This window comes from Gasterosteus aculeatus, chromosome 3, assembly GCF_964276395.1.
Source record: "Gasterosteus aculeatus chromosome 3, fGasAcu3.hap1.1, whole genome shotgun sequence".
Lineage (NCBI taxonomy): Eukaryota > Metazoa > Chordata > Actinopteri > Perciformes > Gasterosteidae > Gasterosteus > Gasterosteus aculeatus.
The window spans coordinates 18993233-19005487 of record NC_135690.1 but is presented as its reverse complement, the minus strand read 5'-3'; the positions used below and the strand labels follow the sequence as shown (position 1 = coordinate 19005487).

Sequence of the window (12255 nt, the reverse complement as noted above, 5' to 3'; positions counted from 1 at the left end):
ATTACTTTTTAAATAAGTCACTTTATTCAGTTGGTGTAAATCATCATCTCCTGTGGGAATCATAAAAAAACGTCTGCAGACATTAACGCGTAGAAGACCTTATTCTCAACACGTCCCTTTAACTTAGTATGTTTAACTAAGTCAACTTTACTCGTTGTGTTTAACTTAGTTGAACTTGTTTTGTCTAACTTAGTTAAGTCATTGTTTTAAAGTAGTTTACCTCAGTTAAAAGTGACATCATGTATTTATTATGTTACCTGTTAATGCATGTTCATCATTATTAATACACTCGGCTCACAGTCACCAGTCATCTTGTTTCTCAACCAATGAGAGCACTGGGAGGCGGGCCTTATCACTTGTGCACATCTCACATGGACAGACAGACAGATGGAGAACAGATCTCTAACGTGGACATTTTCATTGTAAATGTCTTCCAGGCGGAGTTGATGAACCAAATTTATTACATTACATTACAGGTCATTTAGCAGACGCTTTTATCCAAAGCGACTTACATTACACTTTAAATGGCTTTTTTCACATTTTTGCCTGGGGAGCAATTAGGGGTCCAGTGTCTTGCTCAGGGACACTTCGACATGGGACATGGGGCAGCCTGGACTCGAACCACCAACCTTGTTCTTCCCAGCACACCTTCTCTAACCCCTGCGCCACGACGACCCTCATTAGAACTCATTAGTGTCTTTTGTTTAAATGGTGAGAACAAACTGCTGTTAATGTGAACTCATGCATTTAATATACATATGCGTTATAAGAAGGTTTCTTTTATAACGTAACTTGTTTCGATATAACAAACTAGATAAAATGTCAAAGCCTTGCTAGTGGAAAAGAGATTATTTTTTTTTTGTTTCCTGGTCTCCATCATCACCCAGGACCTCAAGTGGGAGCTGAAGTGGTCCACTTCTACACGGCCATCATGGAGTCCGTCCTCTGCTCCTCCATCACCGTCTGGTACGCTGCAGCCACAGCCAAGGACAAGGGCAGGCTGCAGCGTGTCCTCCGCTCTGCAGAGAGGCTGATCGGCTGCAATCTGCCGTCCCTGCAGGACTTGTTCGCTTCCAGGTCTCTGAAGCGAGCTAGAAAGATGGTAGCCGACCCCTCTCACCCCGGACAAAACCTGTTTGTGCCGCTTCCATCTGGCAGGAGGTCCATCAGGACTAAGACCTCCCGCCACACCAACAGCTTCTTCCCGTCGGCAGCAATTTTAATTAGTTGCCCCGCATTACTATTCATTCAATAAAACAAAAGTAACTAATCAAAGATATTTAGAATACTTATGTTGCATGTTCTTTCACCTCTGCGTGTGTTTTAGAAAGTGTACACATCTAGGTTCTCTCCTCTGTAGCAGAAACTAAGCGAATGAAAGAACAGCCTGAAGCATGTGGACAGTCGGAGGATTGGTTAAAGGTCGATGTGTCTCACTGCGGTGACCTCTGACCTTTCAGTGTTTGGACAACGACAACCGGAGCTTCGTCTCTCGTCTTAATCAAAGAGCTTGTGGCCTGAAAATCTCCTTTGTTTTGTTTTTAGACCCTTTGCATTGTGATTCTGTATGTTTATCCGTTCTAATGAGATTAGGACGTGCACAACATCTCACACATGCAACGAGGCTTTGGAGCAGAACCTGGATGCACACATTCCACCACATGTCGTTTAGCTGACGCTTTTATCCAAAAATGTCAACCATAAGGAAACAAACTCAATAGAACAAGAGACAAGAAAGTGCAATTTCATTAAATAAGCTGATTTACAACTTGCTGTAGATAAGAACCATTATAACACCAGGACCAGTTCCTCCATCAGTCCGATCCCACAGGATCAGGTTCTGATGACCTAAAGATCAGACATCCGAGGCAATAGATCAATAATATCACAGTACAGCAAGTAGAAAAAAGCCTCCTAATAATATTCCCATATTTAAGAGTAGATGAAATGAAGATGCATAAGATGTGATTACTGGAGGGAACACGTAACGTACAGAGAGAACCAATGACATGTGATGTGTAGCCTATACTTCATGACTTCAGGTTAACAATGAAACAATAGCTGTGTCTCAGAGCCGCTGGGCTGCGTCCTTGTAGCCTGCAGCCTTCAGCAGCCTTCGTAGACCTGGTCTGGTCCTCCAACAACTGTGCAGGCTGAACCCAGCGGCCTCTGAAATGGGACGTTTCGGCCTGCGGGACCGGCTTGCATCATTAGCTTTACCTTCACTGCTCCCGTTGCTTAGCAACCTGCTGAGTTTAACAAGAAACGCCTTAAAACCCGAAAAACAGGAACCCTTTCATTTCATTTAGGAAGATATGCTTCTCCTCCGGAGCATGATATATTTTTTCCTGAGAGAAGAACTTGTTTAGATTATTTTAAATTCAAATGAAATCGGTTAGGCCGTGTACTTTCAGTAATGATGCAATCTCAAGGCAGCATCGCGGTCAATAAAAACCACACCAACAGCAAACACATTTATTAACTTGTATGCATGGACTTCTTATTTTTCTATTGCATGAGATACGAGCTATTTTAACTGAATCATTAAGACATTACAGAATATGTAAAGCTCCAGCAGCTGAATGTCACCACACATGGTTCTCCTTCGGCTTGACGCTCGTTCCAGCCTTTAGTCAACCAGCTCCACCCTCACGGTGACCTTTACTCTGAAGGGCGGAGGCGGAAGCAGCGCGTCCTGCTGTCGGGCCTTTACGTCACTTTACTTCCTGTTCCAAGATGGTCGGACGGGAGCGGGTGGTTCAGCTGCTTCGACAGCTCGAGCGAGCGGCGTGAGTTTCACACACTTTCACCAAAGCGCCATTTTCCTGCAGGTACCTGAACGTAGCAAAAGTTACTAAAAGTTACGTGAAAGTCGGAGAAACCACACGTCATCAAACTGCGGTGACGTCACCAAGCAGCGCGAAGCCCTGCGTTTAAAACACCGATTTTAAGAGTTCCGTTAAAAGAACTGTAGGAAGATCTTGGATCCAGATCAACACGGAGACCCGGTTTTACAGAACAAAGGTTCTGTGAGGTCGAATACTCAACAAAACGAACCTCTGTGTCCTTTCCTAGCCACTTGTCCTTGGCCAAGGAAACGTGTCGAGGTACAACGGTTGTCGTCATAGCAACGCGGTTGATAAGCCCAGCTGGGTTTGTGATTAACAGGAGCGACTACTGCTACCACAAGGAGGGTCCAGCGTTCCCTTTGCTCAAGGAGACAAGGAAGCATTAAAGTACCTTTCCTCCGCGCAGGTCCACCTCTCTAGTGGACCAGGTGTTAGTCCAGAACCAGGGAACCATCATTTATCCGTAGAACCGTCTCTATGCTCTGGATCTTCATTGAGCTGTGTTGTTTATAACAAGCTGCCCTCTGATTGGTCCTCTGCTCTGTGGACAGGTGCCGATGTCCCGCCCACTCCAACACCTTTCACCGAGGTACTCATCGTATTATTGATCAGGGCATGTCATGTGTGGTATGAATGATGATGTCATCGGGTCATGTGTTTGTCACGCAGGTGTCGGCGCCGCGACCTGCATCGTCCGGAAGACCGACTACGCCTTCGAGGTGGTTCACGCCAGGCCGCGTCAAATGAAATGGATTAATTATGAATTAATATAGAAATGTATCGATGGTCAATAATCCCACTGTGCTCGTTGTTTCCGTCAGATGGCGAGTTCCAACATCAGATATGGAGAAGGAGTCAGCAGAGAGATCGGCATGGTAACCAAACATCTTCATCATGAGTGACAGGCGCTGTGAATGTTCTGCTAAGTTCACTGGGCGTTGTTCTCCTGCAGGACCTGCAGAACCTCGGGGCTCGGAACGTCTGTCTGATGACGGACAAGAACTTGTCCCGCCTCCCGCCTGTGCAGGCCGTCCTGGAGTCTCTGGCCTCGCACGCAGTCAAGTTCAAAGTCTACGACAGCGTCCGGGTGGAGCCCACCGACACCAGGTGACGCTTCTGCTCTCCCTGATTGGCTGTCGGGTAACATGTGTTCACATCGACACGTGTCCTCATGTAGGCAAAGACACTTTGTCCTCCTCTGTCTCACATCAGCACGTTCAGCATGTTTTTCTTCTGTTGAAGTTAATGAGACGTATTATTTAAATCTGTGTTTGTTCAGAAGGTGATGAGATGATGAACGTGTCATCAGTCAGGTAGTAAACGTGTAATAAGAAGTAAATGTCTGTCCGGTGCGCCGGAAACCGCAAGGTTGGCGGTTTGAACCCTGACGAAGTGTCCCTGAGCAAGACACCAGTGTGTGTGTGTGTGTGTGTGTGTTTTATCTCCTTAGTGCGTTAACTTGCCCTAAAAAGTACATAAGTCAGTTTTATTTTAAATGTTTGATTTGATCAAATTTAGTGCTGAATGTTACGTTTATTGATGAAATATAATAAAAACATCTGTAGCGCCATCTAGTGGGGAATCTACAGCCTGCAAACAAATAAAACGTCTCCAGCCTGCGCTTGATTTGTCCCTTCTGGGCTTCGGTAGAAACGTGAAGGAGAATGAAACACAAACGAAAACATACGTATTAGTTTCTCTCTGCTCATTAAGAGAGTTTGTTCATTTGATGTATTCAAAGAATCACCGTCGTGTTTGTCGCAGCTTCAAGGACGCCGTCTCCTTTGCCAAGTGCGACTCATTTGACGCGTTCGTGGCAGTGGGCGGGGGCTCTGTGATTGACACCTGCAAAGCAGCCAATCTGTACATGTGTCACCCTGACGCCGAGTTCCTGGACTTCGTCAATGCGCCGATCGGTAAAGGGAAGCCGGTCACCGGCGCCCTGAAGCCACTCATCGCAGGTAACAAGGAACTACGGTAAACGGGTTATTACAGTTTAGGAATGCCTAACCAGATTGATAAATCAATAATTTAATATATTGTTGGTTTTAATTCAGATAGTTGAAAGTAGTTGTTTATTAATCACTGGTCACAAACAGTTATTATTTATTTTAATAATTTGCAATAATATTCTCTGTGCATGCAGCCAAATATACAAAATTGTATGAATAATGTACTATATTAATATTCAATTTAATGAAATGATTTAATTGTTTTCCCATTTTTTGTTGAACATTCATTTATTAATAATAATAACAGCAAAAACACAGATGGATACATTTGTATTTTTCAAATTGATTCAATCATTTCTGCCTATTGGACATAAACACATTAATGAATTTGATTACTCTATAAGTGTGATTTAATTCAAGAGTCTCTGGCTGTTTGCTCTTCAGTTCCTACGACAGCCGGCACCGGCAGCGAGACCACCGGCGTCGCCATCTTCGACTACGAGCCTCTGAAAGCCAAAACCGGTAAGAGCGGAGAAGACGAGACGAGCGATGTGACATCACAGTGACCTCATGAGCTGTGATTGGTTGTTCTCTGTGTCAGGCATCGCCAGCAGAGCCATCCGCCCCACCCTGGGCATCGTGGACCCGACGCACACGCTCAGCATGCCTGAGAAAGTCGCCGCCAACAGCGGCTTCGACGTGCTCTGGTCGGTCACACCAGATGCCGACGTTTGATTTATGTGCTACGGTTCCAACTAGCGGCTAATTGCTAACTTGTGGAACAGTGTTTGATGAGCGCACTAAACCGTATCGCGTGGAATGTGAGTGATGCATTCTGGGTACCGGTTGTATCTAATATAGTGAGAATACATTTACTATATTAACTAAGTAGCACATCTGTAGAGGACAACATCTGGGAAACACAAACAGCAGGCTGACATGTCACCACAGCAACCGATCTCCGGTGTAACCACGGTAACTCGTTGTTGACACGTTGGACTCTTAATGATTTCATGAGATGATGAACAGAAGCTTCTTACAGATGATCAGTTTTAAGGCGGATCTACTCTTATTCGCCGCAGTCACGCCCTGGAGTCGTACACCGCCCTCCCGTACAACCAGAGGAGTCCCTGCCCCCCCAACCCCATCACCCGCCCCGCCTACCAGGGAAGCAACCCCATCAGCGACGTCTGGTCCCGCCACGCGCTTCACGTGGTCGCCAAGTACATGAAGCGGTACGTTTTATGTGAAGTACAGAGGAGTTTAAATACACAAGAACATAAAAAACTGAATATTACGAAATCCCGGAAATTAACAAACTATTAATTGGGTCCAAAAAATTCAAATTGAAGTAGAATAAAAGATCACATTTAAGATAATTAGGGCTGTCAATAGATATCCATAGAAAATGAGTTCATCATTTAGAACATTTAGATATTAATTCATCTAGATTCATTACAACTAAAATACTTAATCTAAAAAAAACACATTAGATCAATTTTAAAGACAAACTGCACATTATGTTGGAGGTGGGACTTGATGGACAGCGGCGCGTCCTGTCGTCCTCGTCCACTTTGCTCCCAACTCGCCTTCTTTTCACGTGTTTCAGGTCCCAACAATGTCCCACATTTAGCAGGACGTTTTCAAAGCACTTCTTTTAGGGACACTGGTGGTCCTCTGCAGGTAGATGGAAGTAGCCTAGCAGCTAGCTTAGCCTAGCGGCTCGTAAAGTGCTCTGTTTGACACGTGGAGGAATTCCTCTGCTCAGTTCTTCTGTTTGTTTTACTTCCAATGCAAAACGTCTCACTGCGTCTGACTGACTGCAGCACGCCGCCTTCAGGGGTCAGGGGTCAACGCACACCGGGAGGAAACAAAACTGCGTCTCACAGATTAACGCGTTAACTTTGACTAAAGATAAATCTTTAACGTTTATTGCCAAAATATGTCAAACCTACGAGGAATTTGTCTTGTTGGTGCGTGACGGCAGACAACAAGACAGCGGTGCACAAGTAATAAAATAAATGGCTTAGTAGAATAAGGCTGTGGGTTAGTATGAAACAAGAGAATAAAGTTAGAGTTAAAAATGTAAAATATTAAAACAGTTAAAAAATATTAAGCATAAAGTGCACTAACGAACAAGTGACAAAGTGACGAGTGACGACAAGGTGATGAATGACAGTAAAGTGACGTGTGCAGTGTGAAGGAGTGACCGGTGGGATGTCAGTCAGTCAGTGGGGGGCCGGCTCTGTTCATGAGCCCGACTGCCGACGGGTCGTCGTTTAGCGTCTCAGCGACTTGTCATCTTGTACTTTGACTCTGTGTACACGTCTTTGTCCCGACTCCTAAAGGCCTGACCCTGAAAGTGGAATCAGAAACGGTAACAAGTGTAATGTGATGAAGTTATTCTTTGCCCGTCTGCTGTGTTTGTTTACAGATCGGTGCGGGACCCCGGGGACCTGGAGGCCCGGTCCAGCATGCACCTGGCCAGCGTGTTTGCTGGCATCGGCTTTGGTAACGCAGGAGTTCACCTGTGGTGAGAAACCTGCATGTATGTATGTATTTATGCTCACTGCTCCAATGAAAGGAACAATCTTAATGTATGAATGAATCACACTTAGTAATGATCCAGTCAGCTGAGTGTTGTTTATTGTTACGTATACTCATTATTCCAATGATTGACGGCACAATAAATAACTGTTCTCTTAGAACAGTTAGATTTTGGCTGTGGTAACATCATCTGGCCTCCATCAGCTGACGGGGTCTAATGAGAAGGAACCTGTTGTTATATAAGATAAATGTAGCCGGTTCTCCAGCGTGAACGTGGAGGGTCGACGGTTCGTGCTGATCGTCTTTGTTCTTATGGGACATGTGACACTAACCTGGCAGCTCCGTTTGGGGCCGTTTGTCATTTCTTTGACCTTTACGTGTAGATCACATGACAGGTGCATCTCCTTCACTATGGTGTCAATATGTTCTGCCCATGACAGCTGACTGACTTGTACCTTGTAATTTAACTTTCATTTGAGATGTTCAGTACCAACTCATTTAGTTTCATCCAATAAAAACCATATTTAGTTCAGCTGATAAAACATTGTCCAGCTGACTGACAGTTTTTGCAGCATAAAACAACGTGGATGAGTAGATTGTGATCTATGACATCGAATGCTGCACTTAAATGAAGTAATACTGCACCAGTCGTCTTTGAGCCAGTTGTCACTACTGTAAGGGCGGAACAAGTTGAATGGTTATGTCGATAAGCGTGTGTTCCCGTATTTAAGTGGACGATTCTCTCCATCGGTTCACTAACAACTGGGAGAATAGTGATCTTCTGGTCTTTATCTTTAGATAAGGGAATACTTGTACCTGCTTTCCAGATAGTGGGAAAAGCACCTTTCATTAAACGTGAATCTAATATTTGACATAACGGATCGCAAACACAGTCAGCTCAGATTAGATGAGGTTCCACTTTATTGTCATTGCACAGGGTACAAGTACTGAGGCAACGACAGGCAGTTAGCAGGCCGGTGACGTTCCAGCATGTCAGTACCCACTGATCTGTATTCGGACTTCAACAACGTCCTTACTTCCTGCTCCTCCACACTATTGGGGGAAAGTGCACCTCTTATCTAACATCACATTATTTGTATGATCTTTAGATAATTAGAATCAGTATTGTCCATATTCTGCCTTAGTGTTTGGACCTTATTTAGGAAGAAATCATTCAAATAATTTGCTATATCAGATGGTGCCATCCACAACAAGGTAATTCCTTCCTGTTTGACTTTCTCCGTCATCTCAGTCTGACTGCCATTAGGTATCGGAAAGAAATCCTTCCACCTGTGGTCAGACCCCACGCTGGTGCAGTAGATCCTGGGTTCCTCCTGATGCACGACAATGGCCTCATGTGGCAACAGTATGCAGGCAGTACCTGGAGGATGAAGGAAGTGATACCATGGCCCTCACGATCTCGATAGAACACCTCTGGGACGATACGTTTGGGTCCATCAGACGCCGTCAGGTTTCTCCTCAGACTTTTGAGGAGCTCAATGATAAAACAGATCTGGGAGGAGATCCCACAAGACACCATCCGTCTCATTAGGAGCATACATAGTGGGTCGTGGGTTGTGGGACGTGGGTCGTCGTGGCGCAGGGGTTACAGAAGGTGTGCTGGGAAGCACAAGGTTGCTGGTTTGATTCCAGGCTGCCCCATGTTCCATGTCTAAGTGTCCCTGAGCAAGACACCTAACCCCTAATTGCTCCCCGGGCAAAATGTGATAAAGCCATTTAAAGTGTAATGTAAGTCGCTTTGGATAAAAGCGTCTGCTAAATGACCTGTAATGTAACATAGAAGCTTGTGATGTAACATAGAAGCTTGTGATGTAACATAGAAGCTTGTGATGTAACATAGAAGCTTGTAACATAGAAGCTTGTGATGTAACATAGAAGCTTGTAACATAGAAGCTTGTGATGTAACATAGAAGCTTGTAACATAGAAGCTTGTGATGTAACATAGAAGCTTGTAACATAGAAGCTTGTGATGTAACATAGAAGCCTGTGATGTAACATAGAAGCTTGTGATGTAACATAGAAGCTTGTGATGTAACATAGAAGCTTGTAACATAGAAGCTTGTGATGTAACATAGAAGCTTGTAACATAGAAGCTTGTGATGTAACATAGAAGCTTGTGATGTAACATAGAAGCTTGTAACATAGAAGCTTGTGATGTAACATAGAAGCTTGTAACATAGAAGCTTGTGATGTAACATAGAAGCCTGTGATGTAACATAGAAGCTTGTGATGTAACATAGAAGCTTGTGATGTAACATAGAAGCTTGTAACATAGAAGCTTGTGATGTAACATAGAAGCTTGTAACATAGAAGCTTGTGATGTAACATAGAAGCCTGTGATGTAACATAGAAGCTTGTGATGTAACATAGAAGCTTGTAACATAGAAGCTTGTGATGTAACATAGAAGCTTGTAACATAGAAGCTTGTGATGTAACATGTAGCTTGTGATGTAACATAGAAGCCTGTGATGTAACATGTAGCTTGTGATGTAACAACATGTAGCTTGTGATGTAACATAGAAGCTTGTGATGTAACATAGAAGCTTGTGATGTAACATAGAAGCTTGTGATGTAACATAGAAGCTTGTGATGTAACATAGAAGCTTGTGATGTAACATGTAGCTTGTGATGTAACATAGAAGCTTGTGATGTAACATAGAAGCTTGTGATGTAACATAGAAGCTTGTGATGTAACATAGAAGCTTGTGATGTAACATGTAGCTTGTGATGTAACATAGAAGCTTGTGAGGGCCACTCAAGATATCAAGAAGCATTTGACATACAGAAATGAAGTCTGCCACATCACGCTTGTGTCATCCTTTCATTCCCAAGACAGTAAACCGTCCAAATCGCTGTAGATATCGAACATCCTTTTTACATTGAGCTCTGATGTGTTTTCAAAGTGTAAGTAATGTGTGTGTGTGTGTGTGTGTGTGTATATTGGGTTGCATACCTGTATGTGAATATTTAACACCCGTTGCATGACTTGTGACCTTTGACCCCTGCAGTCACGGGATGTCGTATCCAATCGCTGGCAACGTAAAGACTCACTCAGCGAAGGGTTACAGCGTGGAGCACCCTCTAGTGGTGAGTGATTGAACTACAGCCCAAAGGGTACATCCGGAATCAGGAAACATTTATTGCCAAAATATGTCAAACACACAAGGAATCTGACTTGTTGGTGCGTGACAGCAGACAGTGTGACAATAGACAACAAGACAGCAGTGCACCAGTAATACAATAAAATGGGTTAGTAGAATAAGGCTGTGGGTTAGTATAAAACAAGGGAATAAAGTTAAGGGTAAAAATTTAAAATATTAAAAAATATTAAGCATAATATGTGTGTGTGTGTGTGTGTGTGTGTCCTCAGCCTCATGGTCTCTCCGTGGTCCTCACGGCTCCGGCCGTCTTCAACTTCACAGCTCCAATGTGTCCAGAGCGCCACCTTGAGGCTGCAGAGATTCTGGGTGGGTGTGCGCCTGTTCACCCACAGCTCCCATCAAAACTATTCAAACCCCATCGCACAGCAGGTTTATTGGCAGAATATAGAATTTTTCTGCTGTTTGCAATAAACAATTAGCTGAGCTGTTCAATGGAACCAGGGTTTTCATCCAAATTCCAGGCAAAAGGAAACTTTTAATGACTGCAGCCTCAATGATTCAGCCGCTTCCTGACAAGCATCTTCAGCAGTTATTGGAGCCTCCTTTTGCTCTCGTGACTTGCTGCAGATGTGATGCAGAGCCACACAGCAGCTTCTCACAGCGGTCCTGAGGAATGTCGGCCGATGGCTTCCAGCAGTGCTTCAGACACTGAAGGGTTTCTGAAGATGCTTGTCAGGCAGTAGTGATTAAATGTGATGAATTTGGTTGAAAACCCTGGTAATAATAGTTTTAATGAACTACTTCAGCTTGTCGGCTTTTGTTTAATGCAAAAAGCAGAAATATTGTGCAATTTGCTAACAAGCCTAATTTGCAATGTGGGTTGAATAGTTTTGATTGACACTGTACACCTGCTCCCCTACACACGTCAGCCTGTTCACGATGAAGAAAAGTCTCTGAGGACAGTAGTAGCCATCTACTGATGCTGGTGATAAATAAATAAACACGCGTGTGATCGTTCAGGTGCAGACATCCGGCAGGTGAAGCGGGAGGATGCGGGCGCCATCCTGGCCGACACGCTGCGTCACTTCATGTATGACCTGCAGGTGGAGGACGGACTGGGAGCTGTGGGATACAGCAGAGAGGACGTCCCGGCACTGGTGAAGGGAACTATCCCTCAGGTTGGCCTCTTCACTGACCCTGAGAATAATCAGACATCAGGGCTCCGTTTCAAGTAGGAGGTTTACACTAAACCCGCTTCTTGAAACGGCCCCCCGGGGACCCTGCATTTACCTTTCTAATGCACCTGTTTGTTATATTATATCCAATATACTTTTATGAAGCCATATTCAAGCTATTCATCATGTCAACAAGCTTCCAAAGATTCAAAGATTTGTATTGTCAGTTACACGCGCCCTGTGTATTGAAATTCTTTTCTGGAAAGCCGACCAATTTCGAAATAAAAATAAAAATAGAATATTTACATGAATGTACATGAGGTGTTTGTTGGTTGTTGTTTCAGGAGCGAGTGACCAAACTGTCCCCCAGAGCTCACACCGAGGACGATCTCAGCCAGCTGTTTGAGGCCTCCATGAAGCTCTACTGATCTCAGGTCTGCTCCGAGCTGCAGTTCCTCTGACGTCCACTCGGGGTCACTTTATGGTCAACGGGGAATTCATTCATATTTACACATCAACGTGAATAAAAAACATACCTCACAGTTGGCTGGTTTACTTCTACTTGTGTGTGCGTGTGCGTGTCCTTTCTTAGAGCCTCTTGTTAATCCGG

The 12255-nt window shown here is 44.2% G+C and overlaps 1 protein-coding gene and 1 long non-coding RNA gene across 3 annotated transcripts; one reads left to right on the top strand and one right to left on the bottom strand.

Moving 5' to 3' along the window:
• Positions 1 to 2461: 2461 nt before the first annotated feature.
• LOC120816168 (uncharacterized) lies at positions 2462 to 3423 on the bottom strand. Its single transcript, XR_013467241.1, has 2 exons — positions 3241 to 3423; positions 2462 to 2835 (listed from the first exon to the last, which is right to left on the bottom strand). It is a non-coding gene; the product is annotated as an uncharacterized LOC120816168 (long non-coding RNA).
• Positions 2514 to 12187, top strand: adhfe1 (alcohol dehydrogenase iron containing 1). 2 transcript variants are annotated; one of them, XM_040171581.2, is made up of 14 exons: positions 2514 to 2789; positions 3401 to 3438; positions 3519 to 3568; positions 3671 to 3724; positions 3802 to 3956; positions 4614 to 4810; positions 5246 to 5323; positions 5403 to 5508; positions 5884 to 6036; positions 7236 to 7334; positions 10378 to 10456; positions 10740 to 10836; positions 11491 to 11648; positions 11990 to 12187. In XM_040171581.2, the coding sequence occupies exons 1-14, from the start codon at positions 2737 to 2739 to the stop codon at positions 12071 to 12073; spliced, it is 1401 nt and encodes a 466-aa protein (XP_040027515.2). In that variant the 5' UTR covers positions 2514 to 2736; the 3' UTR covers positions 12074 to 12187. The 2 variants fall into 2 exon arrangements, with proteins under 2 accessions (XP_040027515.2, XP_077956212.1); XM_078100086.1 differs by having other exon boundaries at positions 2729 to 2831.
• Positions 12188 to 12255: the final 68 nt, after the last annotated feature.

Excerpts from the sequence above, each read along its gene's own strand:
- adhfe1 (XM_040171581.2), top strand. The coding sequence starts at position 2,737 with ATGGTCGGACGGGAGCGGGTGGTTCAGCTGCTTCGACAGCTCGAGCGA. Across the intron at positions 3,725-3,801 it reads TCAGCAGAGAGATCGGCATG|GACCTGCAGAACCTCGGGGC; the intron begins GTAACCAAACAT and ends GTTCTCCTGCAG. Across the intron at positions 7,335-10,377 it reads AACGCAGGAGTTCACCTGTG|TCACGGGATGTCGTATCCAA; the intron begins GTGAGAAACCTG and ends TGACCCCTGCAG.